General features: G+C 45.1%; 1 protein-coding gene across 1 annotated transcript; it reads right to left on the bottom strand.

The window, feature by feature from the left end:
• Positions 1 to 265: 265 nt before the first annotated feature.
• On the bottom strand, positions 266 to 8,362 carry LOC123096190 (la-related protein 6B). Its single transcript, XM_044517837.1, has 10 exons — positions 7,643 to 8,362; positions 7,250 to 7,331; positions 6,295 to 6,389; positions 6,014 to 6,085; positions 5,827 to 5,906; positions 5,630 to 5,726; positions 4,454 to 4,501; positions 4,303 to 4,371; positions 1,722 to 1,859; positions 266 to 961 (listed from the first exon to the last, which is right to left on the bottom strand). The coding sequence occupies exons 1-10, from the start codon at positions 8,042 to 8,044 to the stop codon at positions 596 to 598; spliced, it is 1,449 nt and encodes a 482-aa protein (XP_044373772.1). The 5' UTR covers positions 8,045 to 8,362; the 3' UTR covers positions 266 to 595.
• Between the last annotated feature and the right edge of the window lie 12,103 nt (positions 8,363 to 20,465).

The following is a 20,465-nucleotide window of genomic DNA, read 5'->3' as shown; positions in this document are numbered from 1 at the left end:
CCAGAGTGTCCCCCAAAGGAAAATCGTGTTTTTCTCATCCTTCTTCTATCATAAGAATGAAAACTTTTTTTTTGCAGGGATACGAATGAAAACTTTATGCATTCCTGACGTCATCGGCATCATGAACTTGACACATACAGAACAAGAAACTTACCAATAACAGGATATGTATAGATCAGGTCATTTTATGATTTACTTGCAAAAATATTTGCTAAACACCATCAATCTCACTCAGCTGAGCAACGGAGTATAAAAGCGCGCTACATAAAACATCACCCTCTTTTATCATGTTCCTTTTATTTTCTTTACCTTTTCTGTGCCCAGATGAGCTTTTACTTCTACTACAATCTTAGTCAAAGAGGCAAAAAGGAGCAAAAAATAGGAGTTACAAAATGGTGGCCATAATCACTCCGAAACCACTGCGCTACCGGTTTTAAAGTACACACAGCACGCGCAAAACCATATTATGGTCTGTAAATCAGAAAGCACACTCAAAAGACAAGACTTCTAGAAGACAGTCTCTCGCCATCTCTCTATCAACATGGCAATCAGCAGCACAAGCTGTGTCTCGTCTCTCCTGTGCCACGAATCAAGTTCAAGGTTCACTAGTCGATATGCTGGGCGTCGATGTTTGCGGCATTCCTCTGCCCATTGAGAACCCACGGGTGCCGTCTGGCATACGCGGCCCTGGAAGCTGTTTGTTCGCTCCCGCGGGAGGCGATGACTGTGTCTGCTGCTGCTCGGCCTTCACTGGGTGGCTGGAAGGCGGGGTTCCGACAGGATGGGCGCCACTCCGGTTGTTGTTACCTTGATTGTTGCTGTTTTGGTAGTGCTGCTGCTGCTGCGGATGGTTGTTATGGTGGTATTGATTGTTGTTATGGTAGCCACGCCCTCTGCCTCTACCTCCACGCCCTCGGCCTCTGCCACGCCCACGGCCTGTATCTCCAGTGCTCTCCTCGGACTGTACAAAATCAATTGCTTTCAGGTCTATGGGGAAAAGTCCCTTCAAACAAGCTTGGAGGTACATAAACAGATACAATCAATTGAATCTCAAAACATTCAGATGACAACTCAAAGAAAAACAGGTAACCTTGCAGCGATGTACTGTTGAAACTACAGGGCAAGTACCAAGTTGAAATATTCTTCTGGTATTAGCTAGTTGACAGCAAACACACACACTGCTCTTCCAAATTGGGCCTATATTTGGACAAATGGTTGCAATGGTACTTTTTAAATTCTTTCTATGGTGTGTTCAATAATGTTGGCAAAGGTGCCCTCTGGTCAGGCTGGGGATTAATTAGCTTATAAAGTAAGAGAATGGTAGGAAAGAAAAAGTTTGAGTCAAGGTGGGGAAATCCCTCCTTTAACTGTCCGTTAGCTAGATAGAGATGAGACCTCTCTGCAGAAAACACCCCAGCAGAATATGCTCTGAGGCGGACTCAAACGCAGGTGGGGGAGACCACCACCGTGGGTTCAAGCCACTGAGCTACTGCTCAGTTCTCAGAGAATGGTAGAAACGAGGGAACATATTATCAATGGTCTTAATGTCTTGTGAAGGAGAAAGAACAGTTAAGTGTGGTGCTTACCCAATAATATGTTGAACAGAGACAGAAGATAATGAGGCGAATCAAGATAAAATATCATTAAATCTCATGCTCACCTTTACTACAAGACTGAAAAAAAAATACTGTATGTTCCGAAACAGCAGAAGGAATACTTACAACATGCTCTCCTATTGCATCTGACGGTTGAGATGTTTCTTCTGAATGTTTATCATTTGGTTGATCAGAAGTGGAAACATCCTCCTCACCATGTACATCAGTTTCATGCCCACCCTTCTTACCTTTGCCTCCCTTAGCCTATAACACAAAACACATTATAATGTTTTAGGAAACAGTTTTTTTTATGCAACATGCAAACAAACAAAACAAAGGATTGTTGGCATATATTGAGCAAAGTTAAAAGAAAAACACTATGCCTTAATTGTGCGCTTTACCACCGCCTTGCGCTTTTCTGACCAAAGCGCAATTAAGCGCTGAGCGTTTTGCCATCGCCTAGAGCCTAGGTGCACTTAAGGAGGGCACCCCGTTTTTAAACATTAAGCTATTTCTACAGTACACAAACAAATTTTAAAAGCACTATCATATTTTAAGCTGCTACTGATGTAATCTTCAAATGATAAATCAAATTTATGATTCTTCCTAATAGGTCAGAAGTGAAATACACGGGTCACTGTTTGAAGTTTGAACATACTGTAGGGCGAAGGTTTGATTAAACAGGGAGGCAGACTACTTATGTTAAAAGATGCCTTGCATGTCAAATATCCATTTTTGATCCCAATGATTATTATTTTTAGAACAAGGTTCATGATTTTGATCCCAATGCATGTCAAATATCCATTTTTGTAAGTTACAGTTTCTAAAAGGCAAATGCTTTTTGTTTTCATATTAAGTTATTAACAAGCTAAACTTATACATGTTAGAACACATCAATCTTGTAGAGTATGTTAGTCGTAATTTCCTTGGAGGTGCATCCAACAAAGATGTAGAAATTTTGTGGTGATAACTCATATGGACACGAAATATACCAAGTAAAAGTATAAAACATAGTAGCAACTTCAAGTAACGACAATCTTCAAAAGGCATGCCGAGCCAAAAAAAGATTGGCGATGCTAGTATTAATTCTTGCGTAACGGTTTAAGCATAACGCATCCTCGATTTCACATCCATAACCTCAGAGGAGACTCAAATGCAGGTTTTTTAACAGTAGAAAACCATACGATGGTGCAGTTTGGCTTGAATACAGCCACAATTTAGTGCCAGCTGGTTTGAAACACAAACCATGCATGAACATCACCTAGTATACTTCCAATTTCGTTCCTTGACATAATTGATTATGTCAACTGGTGCTGGATGCCATTATGAAGTGAAGTAAATGCAACTAATGGTACTTTCATTATGGCAGACTTCATATTGATATGCCCGGAGGTGAAATGGATAGTGTTGAGCCACTACAGTATTTCCTTCGAAGGGAATTGTAACATTCTTTTCTCAGAGCAAATCTGGAATGCATATTTCTTATAGGGGGGCAAGTGGTATTCCCATATACTTTACATATTCAATTACTGCCGATTAACATCCAATCGAACAAGATGTTATTTTTGAGCGAACTAGGGCATGATTAAATCAGTCTATAAGGACATGTCTCAAACAAAAGATGCTCGAATAAAGAATTTTGTGTAGTGTAGAAAGTCACTGAAACAGGGTGGAGGGGTGTAACAATGAGCATGACTGAAAATTCCATCACTTGAACAGTTGAAACCATCTCCACTAGTTAACTATATATGATTACTACCTCCATCCGGGTTTATTAGTCCCCCTTGTATTTTGGGTTGAACTTTGACCTTTGATTTAACTAACAAAAAAAATTGTTATGTACCACACAAATAGTATCATCGGAAACCTCTTTCGAATATGAATCCACAACATAAGTTTTGTGACATACAATGTATATTTTGTTAGTCAAATCTACGGCCAAAATTAGGCACAAAATACGAAGGGAACCAATAAACCCGGACGGAGGTAGTATATGCCAAACATGCTTACTGCAGAAGCTTATGCCTACCATTATGGAGTCCAGGTGACGCAACATGAATTATAAGCTTGTCGCGATTGAGACAGATTGCTAGGCTTTGGAGTTGCTGAGGAGAACAAGTGAGAATCGTAAGGCAAGCATTTTGCCGATTCTCAAACAGATCCAACAGCTTGGCGCAGGTGGTGGTAGTGGGTAGTTATTTTGACATTGTTTTTGTGAGCCAGGGGGCGGGGAGGATGTGGAAGTTCAGCCCTTGCCAAATTTGTTGTGCTGTTCACAACCAGACAGTGTCCGGCTGTCTAATGCTCTGAACTTTGTAACCCCTTGCATTCGGTATGAATTATGATTGTAATTGCCAATCAATTAATATATATTTTTGGCTCCTAAATGAAGAAACGAGTATTTTTAAACACACTTTGACCTTGGATCCTAGTAAATGAACATACGTAAGGTGAGCTACAAGAACTAAGGAGAAAATATGCATTATTAATGCATCATTCCAAATGTAAACGGAGTCACATTTTGCAAAATGACAGAATTACGACTATAAGAAATAAAAAGTTGTACAAATGCTTCATGCTTGTAGCCTCATCGCAACCTGATGACTTGAGATGTTATGGCAAGTACTTATCATCATGGGGTTTTGCTTAAGCAGTAAAGCACCAAAACTATCTCATGTCCAACTGATTAAACCCAATGGATGATTACCATGCAAGAATTCAACAACCGAACTCTAAGCCCGCTTCTCCAGTTCCTCTCATCATTAAGCACCACAATCTGTATTGGATGAAGTGATGTCATTGGTAATACGGGCAAGCAAATAATTATGCTATTAAAGAGGTTATGTGAAGATAAATACCGCTTTTTCAGCATCCTCAATAGTCTCATACTCAACAAAAGCGTGCAGCTGCCATCAGGGCAAAACTATTAGCTTGACATGCATCAATCAGCAAAAGGTGCACTAACACACATCAAGGCAATGGTGAAAACAAAGACTATGATAATAACAGTTTAACTGCAAAAAAGCAATCATTCATTTAAACCAAGCTGCATATCATAAAATTATTGGTCAATCTGTTTAGGCATCTGAAGCCATACTGCATAACAGAGAGAGGATGTGTGCGACCGTCTGGTGGGGGAGGCAATGTACATGTATTAAGGGCCAGTTCTTTTTGTGGCTTGTTTGGGCTTCTAGAATAAGCTGCTCCCTAGCCAGCTTATTTTAGAAGCCCAACCAAAAAATACTTTTTTAGAAGCCTACTAGTCAAGTCTTAATTAGTAGGCTTCTAAAAAATGGTTGGGCTTCTAGAATAAGCTGGGTAGGGGGCAGCTTATTCCAGCTTATTCTAGAAGCCAGCAAAAGAACTGGCCCTATCTTATTGTATCATTGGTAATGAAAAAATGGCACATGACATTAAAACCTTTTATGGGGACGTGGTGGCCTCGTATAAAGTACTCCAGCTGATCTTAAAATCTCAATTTTAATTGGATTATTTTATTGTATATGGAGAGAGGCCACTTACCAGGCCTAGTCCGCAACCCTCCCCCCCCCCCCCCCTCCGTTTTGATTTTTTTTTCTTCTCATCCCTGATTTTTTTCCACTGGTTTTCCCTAAAAACCACATCAACAGCCCCACCTCTTATTGGCTTACCAAATAAAATTCTGTTTTCCTTGGTAAGCCGATAGATGCTTACCAAATAAGAGTTTCCAAATAAAATCTTATATTTTTACACAATCGCACTGATATGGTACATAACTCACAGGCTAACCCACTAGAATAATTATGCCCCTGTTGCAACTCACGGGCAATTACCTAGTCTAATAATACCATGTAAATAATGCATCCACACATATCCACCCCTACTTCACATCAAATGAACATATGTTGTACTGAAGTTAGTCCATTCAGGCTGTCCAAGGATACAGGGTTCAGGGAAGATTCAATTGACCAAAAATAGTTACCCATGCAACCATCACAAAACAACTGCCATTAAGAATATGATATTTGAGTGTTATAAACAGGAATAATAATTACCTTGTTGGCAAAAAGCATATCTAGTTTAGCAGATCTATTAGTAACTGGACCACTGCCATTTGGGGTCTGAGGATAGCATGTCCTGATTGTCTTTACACTGCAACATGGAAACAAGAATCAGCAGAGAAACATGCATCAGTTTTCTCAAGACAGGAAGAGAATAGCTGCACTTCTTTCTGATCTACAATAATTATTACCTGCCAACAGATGAGAAAATCTTCATAAGGTTCTGGTAACAATGATCATCTGGAAGATTTTCTGCAACAACAATTCGGGCCTACAAGACACAGCAAATCTTCCTTATTACAGTCCAGCTATTTTATCCATAAAAGGAAACTAAAGCATATGGTTGTTGCATGTAATGTATAAAGACCTCATAATTACCTGTAGTTCCTCTAAATCTGATTCTGTAAATGGCTGTACACGCTTTACTCTGTTTCCATCTTCACTAACCACCTGCATGTATAACCAAACAATCATAAATGTAACTGCAGTCATAAGTAACATGCAGGGGAATGACAAGCAAGCAGTAGTAGATGTGCTGTGATTGGTCATATTCTTATGACTTATGAGTACCCTGTTGATGAATGAAATAATTTCAAAAATAATAAAAGTCCGTTCTGAGATCTGGCTACATTATACAACAGGATTATCATTGAACTTACAAGCTTTGATGAAGTTCGAAGAGCTGAAGCAAGCATGGAACTATTTTGCACCAGAGCCTTAATTTTCTTAAAGGAAGCAACAACTGACATCGGTACTGCATTGAGGGAGAATGTAAATCAGATACCAACTTATATTTGTTTGTCCAAGTATCAAAGGTGGTAATTTTTCTCTATAATAGACAGAACTTGATTTCCCGTTCTTTATCAAAATAAAGTAAACCAAACTAGCATATGGAAGTCACACACTCACAGTTGAAAGATTTTCATATGAGAGAACTCGGTCAAATATAGGTACTCCATCCGATCCATATTACGTGTCGCTGCTTCAGTACAACTTTATAGCGACAAGTAATATGGATCGGAGGGAGTAACTATTTTCTGATCAGTATGGCAACCATTGTCCTGTTAATAACTGAGGTAGTAGAAGATAATAATACATGATAAGATTAAAAATTATTTATCTTGCTTTGTCAATTGGTATTGGACAAATCATAGTCCAATCCTTTGAACCAATTTTAGAATAGAATGAATCAACGCAATCCTAATTCCTAATTAGGTCAAAGACAGTCCAAGAGAAATTCTATCCAAAGTAACATAATATATTGCAAAAAGAAAAGCACGATCTATACTATGTTAAGTACGATGCTATCTTCATTTCAAAGAAAGAAACATGTATCTTCTAGGAAAGTAATGAAACAGTAACATGCATAATATATCCAGTTATTCATTTCTGGAAGGCTCTTTTAAGTCTCACTGTCAGCTGAAAGCTTAAAGTAGCAAGATCATAAACATGATATTTTTTCTATTCATGCAATAGAAAGCTACAAAAATAAAAATAAAGAGTGAATGAATGATGACACCTTCCAGAAACAATCATACAATCCACTTAATCAGTTTGATGAATTTGCATTACATGTCTCAACGAAATAGCTTGAGATGCAAGCATACAACTCACCATATCCTTCAGGATCCTTAGAAATAAACCTCATCAAATGTTCTGTAGTGGCCAGGTTTATATCACTGAAGTAATACTCCACCTGCAAGGTTTATAAATTTATGAAATGAAGAAGTAGAGAGAAAAATAACTATTCTTGTAATAACATAATAAATGAGAAACAACAACATTCTCAGTAAAATATAACGATGTACAGAAGAGTTGAAACTCGACTGAATTACAGTTTCAAATAAAGACGCTACTCACAATATGGACCTATTTAATTGACATGATTGGCTCCATGAAACATCGCATGTAATTATATGTTACAGCCCCTAGAACAATCACTGCTCCTGATCTAATTACACCAATTCGAAATCGAGCAACACAACAACTAAAAAGAGGAGCACCAACCTGCTTGGTGATCTTGTGCAGCACGTCGTCCGTAGTCAGCTCTCTCCCCTGCTGGTGAGCCTGTGCCGGCGGTGGCGGCGGCGGCACCGCTTGCTCGGCCCCCATCTCATGCTCGGGCACGGCAACGAAGCCCGGGCCAGCAGCACCGACCGCCGCGTAAAACTCGAACGGCGGCCGGGGCGGGGGCGGGGGCGGGCCCGCGGCGAAGAACGACGCGGGCGGCGGCGGGGGCGGCGCGGCGAAGACGTGGATCACGGGCTGCACCGGCGCGGGGGGCGGCGGCGCCGCGGCGACACGCGGCACGAATTCCGGCGCCTGCGCGTTGAGCCGGCTGGCGGAGCTGCTCCGCGAGAGGCCCCCCGGCAGCTCCTCCCCGGCCGCAGCTGGATCCTGCTGCGACATCGGGCGGGGCTAGGGTTTCGGCGCCAGCAAGCAGCAGCAGCGGGAGCAGCCGACGCTGCCGCGGCAACAGGGTAGTGGTAGGACTAGTAGCAGCAGGGGGGCACTGGTGCTAGGCGGGCGGCAGGTTAGGGTTCGGGCACGGCGGGCGCGGCGGAGAAGGGGAGTTCTCGGAGGTCGCGGGCGCCGGCGAGGTCGGATATTTATGGGGCGCGACACGCGGAGGCTTCCACGGGGGATCGGCGCCGCGGCCACGCTCCGCCTCCGATCGGAGAGGGAGGTGACTGGCGCGGAGGACGGGTGGACCGGGCGTATGGTCTGGCGAGTGAGCCGACGCAGGTCGTGGCGTCCGTGTGGGTGTTGGTGTGTGGACCGGGCGTAGGGAGGGGAGGGGCGAGCAGGGCGTGGGGCCGGGGGGGGGGGGGCAAGCGGGGATTGGATCGAGGCGGACCGCACCCGTTGGGTGTCGTGTCCGTATGATTCCTCGTGCGCGAGCAAATCGGGTGCGGCATGCTTGTGTAGGCGCGTGTGCGGGCAGGAGTAGCCTACTCGTGGAAAACGGCTTTCTATTGGCGTATGATGGACCGAGACTGCTACTGCTAGGCAACGGCTGTGACCACGACACATGGCGGCAGTCCATCAGGCTACTCGTAAGGCCCTGTTTGGATTAGCGTTTTCGTCAGAATACACCCGTAAAAGAAATACACGCCTCCACCAGCCGGTTTCATTTCCAGCCGGAAAACAGTTATGCCCAGTAAAATACACGTGTAAATCTTACACCTCTGCATTGAATTACACATATACCAAGCGCGTCCTAACAGGATTATATTTTGAATTGAAAAGTACTACTGCTCTACTAATCTAAACGCTCTTATATTTCTTTACGGATGGAGTAGTATTAAGGTATGAAAGGAAAAAAAATAGTGCAAAGTAGTAGCTCAGGACAGGAAAATGACAAGTTACTATTTCATGAGAAATTTTCTCATTGACTATGTCACATTTTTTCTTTGATTTGAAATCTTAAGATATCATGGATTCTGGTACAACCTATCTATACATAGTGTCATTGTCTTGTTATCTGAGCTCTCCGTCAGGGTATGTTGAGAAATCATAATTTCTCCTTTAACCCCCCCCCCCCCCCCCTCTCTCCTCGCTCTTCTAGCATTTTTCGTTCTCACGGTCGACAAGATAGGAATTGTATCCCATATCTCTATGCATTGACCTACTAGAAATATTACAAATGTCCTAGAGGCATTTGGGGCCATGTTGTTTTCCGGGAGCCTAAACCCTAAAAACCCAAACATTTTGACGTCGTGTTGTTTCTCAAGTTACTTTTGCCGTTGTCTTCATCAACGTCCTGGTCGTCATTGGCAATGAGAGGGAAGTGGTACTCCATCAGTAACTAATCTGGTGTAGATCTTCATCTCGAGGATCATCCCCTTCACATTCCCTTTCGACCACAACCCATGGTGGTCCTCCGTAGGGAGTTAGGTGATGGAGACATGTACTAAGGGTAGGGTAACAGGCCTGACCTACAGACCCTACCCTAAGACACCATACACCTTATACTGGGCCCCAGAGCCGGACCAACATTCAGATGCTCTACAACTTGAAGTTCACTCAACTGGCCTACTTCACTCGAAGAACTTGTCAGCACTCGGACAGAGAAGGCCAGGAGACTCCCTGGAATCATAACGGTCACAACGTGCGTCCACCCTCATCAAGTGTAGTTAATACGCCTGTTACCAGTAACTGGTGATGTCTACTACGCAACTTTATCCTTGTAGACGTTGTTGGGCCTCCAAGTGCAGAGTTTTGTAGGACAGTAGCAAATTTCCCTTAAGTGGATGACCTAAGGTTTATCAATCCGTGGGAGGCGTAGGATGAAGATGGCCACCGGTGATGATTTCCCCCTCCGACAGGGTGCCGGAACAGGGTCCCGATTGGTTTTTGGTGGCTACAGAGGCTTGCGGCGGCGGAACTCTCCGATCTAGGTTCTGTTCTGGAGGTTTGTGAATATATAAAAGGTGTTGGCGTCGAGAACAAGTCCGGGGAGTCCACGAGGGGTTCACAAGGTCGGGGGCGCGCCCTAGGGGGGGCGCCCCCCACCCTTGTGGTGGCCTCGGGACTCCTCTGGTGCATCTCCGGTACTCTGTGGGCTTCTTTTGGTCCAAAAACAATCGTCGTAAAGTTTCAGGTCAATTGGACTCCGTTTGATATTCCTTTCCTACGAAACTCAAAAACAAGGAAAAAACAGAAACTGGCACTGGGCTCTAGGTTAATAGGTTAGTCACAAGAATCATATAAAATAGCATATAAAACATCCAATATAGATAATATAATAGCATGGAACAATAAAAAAATTATAGATACGTTGGAGACGTATCAAGCATCCCCAAACTTAATTCCTGCTCGTCCTCGAGTAGGTAAATGATAAAACAGAATTTTTGATGTGGAATGCTACCTAACATATTTATCCATGTATTTTTCTTTATTATGGCATGAATGTTCAGATCCATAGGATTCAAAACAAAAGTTTAACATTGACATAAAAACAATAATACTTGAAGCATACTAACAAGGCAATTATGTCTTCTCAAAATAACATGGCCAAAGAAAGCTTATCCCTACAAAATCATATAGTGTGGCTATGCTCCATCTTCATCACACAAAATATTCAAATCATGCACAACCCCGATGACAAGCCAAGCAATTGTTTCATACTTTTGATGTTCTCAAACCCTTTCAACTTTCACGCAATACATGAGCGTGAGCCATGGACATAGCACTATAGGTGGAATAGAGTATGGTGATTGTGGAGAAGACAAATAGAGGGAGATAGTCTCATATCAACTAGGCGTATCAACGGGCTATGGAGATGCCAATTAATAGATATCAATGTGAGTGAGTAGGGATTGCCATGCAACGGATGCACTAGAGCTATAAGTGGATGAAAGCTCAAAAAGAAACTAAGTGGGTGTGCATCCAACTCGCTTGCTCGCGAAGACCTAGGGCAATTTGAGGAAGCCCATCGTTGGAATATACAAGCCAAGTTCTATAATGAAAAATTCCCACTAGTATATGAAAGCGACAACATAGGAGACTCTCTATCATGAAGATCATGGTGCTACTTTGAAGCACAAGTGTGGTAAAAGGATAGTAGCATTGCCCCTTCTCTCTTTTTCTCTCTTTTTTTTGTTTTTTTTTGTTTTTGGGGCCTTCTCTTTTTTTATTTGGACTTTCCTCTTTTTTTCCTCACATGGGACAATGCTCTAATAATGAAGGTCATCACACTTTTATTTGCTTTACAACTCAAGAATTACAAATCGATACTTAGAACGAAATATGACTCTATATGAATGCCTCCGGCGGTGTACCGGGATGTGCAATGAATCAAGAGTGACATGTATGAAAGAATTATGAACGGTGGCTTTGCCACAAATACGATGTCAACTACATGATCATGCAAAGCAATATGACAATGATGGAACGTGTCATAATAAAACGGAACGGTGAAAAGTTGCATGGCAATATATCTCGGAATGACTATGGAAATGCCATAATAGGTAGGTATGGTGTCTGTTTTGAGGAAGGAATATGGTGGGTGTATGGTACCGGCGAAAGTTGTGCGGTACTAGAGAGGCTAGCAATGGCGGAAGGGTGAGAGTGCGTATAATCCATGGACTCAACATTATTCATAAAGAACTCACATACTTATTGCAAAAATCTATTAGTCATCGAAATAAAGTACTACGCGCATGCTCCTAGGGGGATAGATTGGTAGGAAAAGACCATCGCTCGTCCCCGACCGCCACTCATAAGGAAGACAATCAAAAAATATCTCATGCTCCAACTTTGTTACATAACGGTTCACCATACGTGCATGCTACGGGACTCACAAACCTTAACACAAGTATTTCTCAAATTCACAATTTCTCACTAGCATGACTCTAATATCACCATCTTCATATCTCAAAACAATCATAAGGAATCAAACTTCTCATAGTATTCAATGCACTTTATATGAAAGTTTTTGTTATATCCCTCTTGGATGCCCATCATATTAGGACTAAATTCATAACCAAAGCAAATTACCACGCTGTTTAGAGAGACTCTCAAAATGATATAAGTGAAGCATGAGAGTTCAACAATTTCTTCAAAATAAAACTACCGCTATGCTCTAAAAAGATATAAGTGAAGCACTAGAGCAAATGACAAACTACTCCAAAAGATATAAGTGAAGATCAATGAGTAGTCGAATAATTATGTGACTATGTGAAGACTCTCTAACATTTAAGAATTTCAGATCTTAAGTACTTTATTCAAACAGCAAGCAAAACAAATTAAAATGACACTCCAAGCAAAACACATATCATGTGGTGAATAAAAATATAGCTCCAAGTAAGGTTACCGATGAACGAAGACGAAAGAGGGGATGCCCCGGAAGCTTAGTGTGACGCCCTCGATTCAATCGTACACTAATCATACACGCAAATGTGTACGATCAAGATCAAGGACTCACGGGAAGATATCACAACACAACTCTAGACACAAATTAAAATAATACAAGCTTTATATTACAAGCCAGGGGCCTGGAGGGCTCGAATACACAAGAGTCAGCGGAAGCAACAATATCTGAGTACAGACATAAGTTGAACAGGGATGCCTTAAGAAGGCTAGCACAAAAGCAACACGATCGAAGAGGCACGGCCTCCTGCCGGGGAGCCTCCTAACTACTCCTGATCGTCGTCGGTCTCCACGTAGTAGTAGGCATCGGCGGTGGCATCTGGCTCCTGGGCTCCGACATCTGGTTGCATCAACCGGAAATAAGAAGAAAGGGGCAAAGGGGGAGCAAAGCAACCGTGAGTACTCATCCAAAGTACTCGCAAGCAAGGATCTACACTACATATGCAACATTATCAAAGGAAGGTTGTATATGTGGACTGGGCTGCAGAAATGCCAGAATAGAGAGAAGGCCTAGTCCTATCGAAGACTAGCATCTTCTGGAAACCACCATCTTGCAGCAACAGGAGGGAGTAGAGTAGCATAACTAAAGTAGTAGTAGTGTTATCAACCTTGGCCAGAGATCCTTTCTCGACTCCCTGTGAGAAAGCAATCCCAGAGCCATACTATCCAGTTATCACCTCATCACAAGTATCCAGTTCTAGTTGTATCGATCGGGACACAACTCCAAGTGTCCGTTACCGTAGGACAGGCTATCGATAGATGTTTTCTTCCCTGCAGGGGTGCACCAACTTACCCACCACGCTCGATTAACTCCGGCAGGACACACTTTCCTGGGTCATGCCCGGCCTCGGCCAAACAATACGCCGCAACCCGACCTAGACTTAATAGAGAGGTCAAGCATGCCGGACTAAACCTATGCCCCCAGGGGTCATGGGCCATCGCCCCGGGAACTCCTGCATGTTGCGTGGGCGGGCGGTGAGCAGACCGAGCTACCTCCTTAAAAAGGTAGGAGCTTACCAGTCCAACCCGGCGCGCGCCGCTCAGTCGTTTGACGTCTGTTAAGCTTCGGCTGATGCATACGACGCAGAACGCCCATACTATGTCCACGTGATGGTTAGTGCTATCGGGCCAGAGGCCCCTCGGATCAAATATCCAAACCGTTAGTGTGTTGTTAGTGCGGTCACGAGCAGAGACTCACGAAAGATGTGACCACGTCGCCCCGTCTCGAGGACTTGCGGCAAGGGCTAAGAATGCCCGGCCACGCCTCGTATTGAACTCTCGGGTACCCTCCAAGTCAACCCGTCTCCACATCACTCGCGGGTACCCCTCAGGGTCGGCCCGCCTTTCCAAGTAACAGTTGTAAAGTCCAAGTATCCGTGTGTCCAAACATCAAGGTGGAAACCCGAGGAATCACCCCCGGTGGATTCCACTCGATGTAATCATCAAGGTGAACGTAAGAGGAATCACCCCCGAGGTTCACACTTGAGGGGTTGCACGACAGAGTCGTATCGGAAGTGGTTAAGGCAGAATCACCCTCGATGACCACGACCGAATAGCTACACTACAGGGTTAACATCAGAAGTGCTGTAGAGGTCTCACCCTCGGCACTCGATAGTAACCCAGCAGTGTCAAGCAACTAAGGGGAAAGTGATGTGCGATGCCGGGGCCTGGTCTTCGATCCCGTTGATCGGGTCTTCGATGATGAAGCAGGGGGCAAGAAGGTCAAGGTGGGGGTCACTGATGGATCACTAACCAACCTATACTAAGCAGTTTAGGATAAGCAGGTAAGGTACAATGAGTAGGTTACAAAAGCAGGCTATGCATCAGAATAGGAGCAAACAATAACAGTAGCAAAATCTAATGCAAGCATGAGAGAATGGAATGGGCAATATCGGGATGATCAAAGGGGGGGCTTGCCTGGTTGCTCTGGCAAGGAGGGGTCATCGTCGACGTAGTCGATCACCGGGGCATCATCGGCCTCAGGGTCTATCGGAGAGAATAGGGGGAAGAAACAGTAAATATAAGCAAACAGATGCAACGCTAAGCATGACATGACGATATGCAGTGCCGGGTGTGACCTAACGTAAGGCTACACGATATAGGTGAAGGGGGAATTCAACCGGGAATGTTTTCCCGGTTCCAGACCTGTGTCAGACAGATGACCGGAGGGGGAATGTTCCATGTTCAGATAGCTAGAGGCATCCGACTGATGAATGGACCGCGTATTCGGATTCCTTGGATTTTTCTGAGCAACTTTCATATAGAAAACATTTTCATCCGAGTTACGGTTTATTTTCTATGAATTTTCAAAGATTAAACCATTTTTGCATTTGTTTTAATTCGCAAATAAACAGAAAATACTAAGTGTACACAGCCATGTGCTAGCCACGGAGGCTGGCTGGTGGGGTCCAGGGGGTGTCCAGTCAGCAGTTGACCAGTCAACTATTAACTGGTCAACAGGGTCAAATGGGGCCACATGTCATAGACTGGGTCAACCCAGTCAATAGTTTGACTTGTCAAACTAGACAGGGGACCCACATGTAAGTGACTAATTAGCTAAACTAATTACTTTTAATTATAAAATCATTTTAATTAGTTATTTAAGTGGTGGGGCCCGCACGTCAGTGGTACTGAGCTGCCCAGTCAGCAGTTGATTGGGTCAACTCAGTCAACATGCCCCACGGGCCCACGGTCAGTGGCTCAGGGGACGGGCCCCAGGCGTCCACGTCAGCCCACGCTGGCGCTGGTGACCGGAGTAACTCCGGCGGGCCATTTCGCGGCGGCGCATCGCCGGCGAGGTTCGGAAATAGCCGTCCGGGGCCTATTTGACGCGCGAGAGGCGCCGTTCGGACGCGGTGAACGAAACACGTCGAGTGGCGGGAGCGGCAGTAGCTGGGGAGGCCGGAAAGGGCGCCGGCAACGAGTTGCAGCGGCGGCGGCTTCCGGGCAACGGCGGAATCGACGCTAGAGAGGGCGGTTGCACTAACTGGAGGGCGCTACGGGTCCCTACGGCGTCGAGGAGCACGGCCGAGAACTCGGTCGAGCTCAATGTCGACCGAAACGACGGTGACGAACGGCGCGGCGGCGGTTCGGCCATGAAGAAGAACGGCGATTGCGAGCGCGGGGAGAGGGGAGAAAGAGAGGGGTTCGGTGCGGCAGCTTACGATGCGGCTCACGGTGGCCCTTGGATGCTTAGGAGCGCAGCGGGTCGACGGAGTCGGCGACGGACGGAGCGGAGGAGCTCCGGCGATCCACGGTGGTCGCCGGCTCGATCCGGGCGATGTAGTGGCCTTCGGCTCGGACGCGAGGCCGGGGAAGAGGGAGAAGACGTCGACGGTGCTGGTGGATAGGTCAGGAGGACGAGACGGCTCCGGTGACCGCGCTGACGACGGAAGATGGCAGCGGGCGCGCTCGGGTCAGAGAGAGAGGAGTGAGCAAGCAGGAAGAGAGATCGACGAGGGAGAGAGAGGGCAAGTGGGCGAGTGGGGAGGGAGCCCGAGGCGTCGGGGCTGCCCTTATCCCCTCGCCGGCGACGTGGCAGCGCGGGGCGCCGCGCCGGGTCCGGTGGGAACGAGCTAGGGGGGCTCGGTCGCGTGAACAGAGAGGAGAGGGATGACCGGGGAGGGGGAGCGGGCCGGCCTAGCTGGGGTGGGCCGAGGCCCAATGGGAGGCCAGGGGCTCTAGCCCCTTTTTTCTCCTTTTGTTTTTGTTTTAACTTTTGCTTTCTTTTTTTAACAACTTTCTGTTATAGCTATTTTAGGCCATTTAGGTACTTTGCAAAAAAATGTTGGTTCACCACCAATATTACCAGAATAATATTTTCCACACGATGAACATTTTAGTTTTCATGTTTGAGCATTTTGAATTTCACTCATAATTTGAAATTGAATTCAACTGTAATTTAAAAAGAGAGAGGAGAAAATGATGATCAAACACTTGTTTAGCAAAATGATTAACTTAACCCCAGGGGTTACTGTAGCATCATTACACCGGGGTGTTACAACTCTCCTCCTCTAAAAGAAATTCTCGTCCCGAGAATTAAGAGGTAGAAGGGAACAGGTCGGGGTATTCATCCCGGAGGTTATCTTCGCGTTCCCAAGTGGCTTCCTCTTTAGTATGATTCGACCATTGCACCTTGAGGAACTTGGTAACCTTCTGGCGTGTTCGACGTTCAGCTTCTTCAAGAATGCAGATCGGATGCTCCTTGTATGTGAGATCTGTTGGGGATCGTAGCAGAATTTAAAATTTTCTATGCATCACGAAGATCCATCTATGGAGTATACTAGCAACGAGGGGAAAGGAGTACATCTACATACCCTTGTAGATCGCGAGCGGAAGCGTTCCAATGAACGGGGTTGATGGAGTCGTACTCGCCGTGATCCAAATCACTGATGACCGAGTGCCGAACGGACGGCACCTCCGCGTTCAACACACGTACGAAGCAGCGACGTCTCCTCCTTCTTGATCCAGCAAGGGGGAAGGAGAGGTTGATGGAGATCTAGCAGCACGACGGCGTGGTGGTGGAAGTAGCGGGGTCTCGGCAAGGCTTCGCCAAGCTTCTGCGAGAGGGAGAGCTGTTGCAGGGGGAGAGGGAGGCGCCAGGGGCTGTCATGTTGCTGCCCTCCCTCCCCCACTATATATAGGCCCCCTGGGAGGGGGGGCGCCGGCCTGGATCCCATCTGCAAGGGGGGCGGCGGCGGCCAGGGGGAAACTTACCCCCCAAGGCAAGTGGGGCGCCCCCCACCCTAGGGTTTCCAACCCTAGGCGCAGGGGGGAGGCCCATGGGAGGCGCCCCAGCCCACTAGGGGCTGGTTCCCTTCCCACTTCAGCCCATGGGGCCCTCCGGGATAGGAGGCCCCACCCGGTGGACCCCCGGGACCCTTCCGGTGGTCCCGGTACACTACCGGTGACCCCGAAACTTTCCCGGTGGCCGAAACTTGACTTCCTATATATAATTCTTCACCTCCGGACCATTCCGGAACTCCTCGTGACGTCCGGGATCTCATCCGGGACTCCGAACAACTTTCGGGTTTCCGCATACTAATATCTCTACAACCCTAGCGTCACCGAACCTTAAGTGTGTAGACCCTACGGGTTCGGGAGACATGCAGACATGACCGAGACGCCTCTCCGGTCAATAACCAACAGCGGGATCTGGATACCCATGTTGGCTCCCACATGTTCCACGATGATCTCATCGGATGAACCACGATGTCGAGGATTCAATCAATCCCGTATACAATTCCCTTTGTCAATCGGTACGTTACTTGCCCGAGATTCGATCGTCGGTATCCCAATACCTTGTTCAATCTCGTTACCGGCAAGTCACTTTACTCGTACCGTAATGCATGATCCCGTGACTAACTCCTTAGTCACATTGAGCTCATTATGATGATGCATTACCGAGTGGGCCCAGAGATACCTCTCCGTCATACGGAGTGACAAATCCCAGTCTCGATCCGTGCCAACCCAACAGACACTTTCGGAGATACCCGTAATGCACCTTTATAGTCACCCAGTTACGTTGTGACGTTTGGTACACCCAAAGCACTCCTACGGTATCCGGGAGTTGCACGATCTCATGGTCTAAGGAAAAGATACTTGACATTGGAAAAGCTCTAGCAAACGAACTACACGATCTTTTATGCTATGCTTAGGATTGGGTCTTGTCCATCACATCATTCTCCTAATGATGTGATCCCGTTATCAACGACATCCAATGTCCATGGTCAGGAAACCGTAACCATCTATTGATCAACGAGCTAGTCAACTAGAGGCTTACTAGGGACATGGTGTTGTCTATGTATCCACACATGTATCTGAGTTTCCTATCAATACAATTCTAGCATGGACAATAAACGATTATCATGAACAAGGAAATATAATAATAACCGATTTATTATTGCCTCTAGGGCATATTTCCAACAGTCTCCCACTTGCACTAGAGTCAATAATCTAGTTCACATCACCATGTGATTAACACTCACAGGTCACATCACCATGTGACCAACATCCAAAGAGTTCACTAGAGTCAACAATCTAGTTCACATCATTATGTGATTAACACTCAATGAGTTCTGGTTTGATCATGTCATGCTGGTGAGAGAGGTTATTAGTCAACGGGTCTAAACCTTTCAGATCCGTGTGTGCTTTACGAATATCTATGTCATCTTGTGGATGCTACCACGCGCTACTTGGAGCCATTTCAAATAACTGCTCTACTATACGAATCCGGTTTACTACTCAGAGTCATCCGGATTAGTGTCAAAGTTCGCATCGACGTAACCCTTTACGACGAACTCCTTTTCACCTCCATAATCGAGAAAATTCCTTAGTCCACTAGATACTAAGGACAAGTTCGACCGCTGTCATGTGATCCGTTCCCGGATCACTATTGTACCCCTTGACCAACTCATGGCAAGGCACACTTCATGTGCGGTACACAGCATAGCATACTGTAGAGCCTACGTCTAAAGCATAGGGGATGACCTTCGTCCTTTCTCTCTCTTCTGCTGTGGTCAGGTCTTGAGTCTTACTCAATACTCACACCTTGCAACACAGCCAAGAACTCCTTCTTTGCTGATCTATTTTGAACTATTTCAAGATCATGTCAAGGTGTGCGTTCTTTGAAAGTATCATCAGACGTCTTGATCTATCTCTATAGATCTTGATGCCCAATATGTAAGCAGCTTTATCCAGGTCTTCCTTTGAAAAACTCTTTTCAAACAACCCTTTATGCTTTCCAGAAATTTTACATCATTTCGGATCAACAATATGTCATTCACATATACTTATCAGAAATGTTGTAGTGCTCCCACTCACTTTATTGTAGATACAAGTTTCTAACAAACTTTGTATAAACCCAAAACTTTGATCACTCCATCAAAGCGTATATTCTGACTCCGAGATGCTTGCTCTAGTCCATGGAAGGATCGCTGGAGCTAGCATACCTTTTAGCATCCTTAGGATCGACAAAACCTTTCTGATTATATCACATACAACCTTTCCTTACGAAAACTGGTAAGGAAACTTGTTTTGACATCCATCTGCCAGATTTCATAAATGCAGCTAATGCTAACATGATTCCGACGGACTTAAGCATCGCTACGGATGAGAAAATCTCATCGTAGTCAACTCCTTGAACTTGTGAAAATACTGTTTGCCACAAGTCGAGCTTCATAGACGGTAACATTACCGTCCACGTCCGTCTTCTTCTTAAAGATCCATTTATCTCAATGGCTTGCCGATCATCGGGCAAGTTCACCAAAGTCCATGCTTTGTTCCGATACATGGATTCTATCTCGGATTTCATGGTTTCTAACCATTTGTCGGAATATGGGCCCACCATCGCTTCTCCATAGCTCGTAGGTTCATTGTTGTCTAACAACATGATATCTAAGACAGGATCACGCATTACTCTGAAGTAGTGCGCATCCTCATCGTCCTACGAGGTTTGGTAGTGACTTGATCCGAAGTTTCATGATCACTATCATAAGTTTCCACTTCAATTGGTGTAGGTGCCACAGGAACAACTTCCTGTGCCTTGCTACACACTAGTTGAAGTTATGGTTCAATAACCTCATCAAGTCTCCACCATCCTCCCACTCAATTCTTTCGAGAGAAACTTTTCCTCGAGAAAGGACTCGTTTCTAGAAGCAATTACTTTTGCTTCCAGATCTGAAATAGGAGGTATACCCAACTGTTTTGGGTATTCTATGAACATGCATTTATCCGCTTTGGGTTCGAGCTTATCAGCCTGAAACTTTTTCACATAAGCATCGCAGCCCCAAACTTTTAAGAAACGACAACTTAGGTTTCTCTAAATGGTGTCGTCTCAACGGAATTGCGTGGTGCCCCTTTTAAAGTGAATGAGGTTATCTCTAATGCCTAACCCATAAACGATAGTTGTAATTTGATAAGAGACATCATGGCATGCACCATATCCAATAGGGTGCAG

This window comes from Triticum aestivum, chromosome 4D (genome assembly GCF_018294505.1).
Source record: "Triticum aestivum cultivar Chinese Spring chromosome 4D, IWGSC CS RefSeq v2.1, whole genome shotgun sequence".
Taxonomy (NCBI): Eukaryota; Viridiplantae; Streptophyta; class Magnoliopsida; order Poales; family Poaceae; genus Triticum; species Triticum aestivum.
The sequence above is the reverse complement of the archived record's forward strand: the minus strand, read 5'-3'. Positions and strand labels throughout refer to the sequence as shown.

Excerpts from the sequence above, each read along its gene's own strand:
- LOC123096190 (XM_044517837.1), bottom strand. The coding sequence starts at position 8,044 with ATGTCGCAGCAGGATCCAGCTGCGGCCGGGGAGGAGCTGCCGGGGGGC. Across the intron at positions 4,372-4,453 it reads TTGAGGATGCTGAAAAAGCG|ATTGTGGTGCTTAATGATGA; the intron begins GTATTTATCTTC and ends CATCCAATACAG. Across the intron at positions 1,860-4,302 it reads GGTTGTTGAATTCTTGCATG|GCTAAGGGAGGCAAAGGTAA; the intron begins GTAATCATCCAT and ends TTTGTGTTATAG.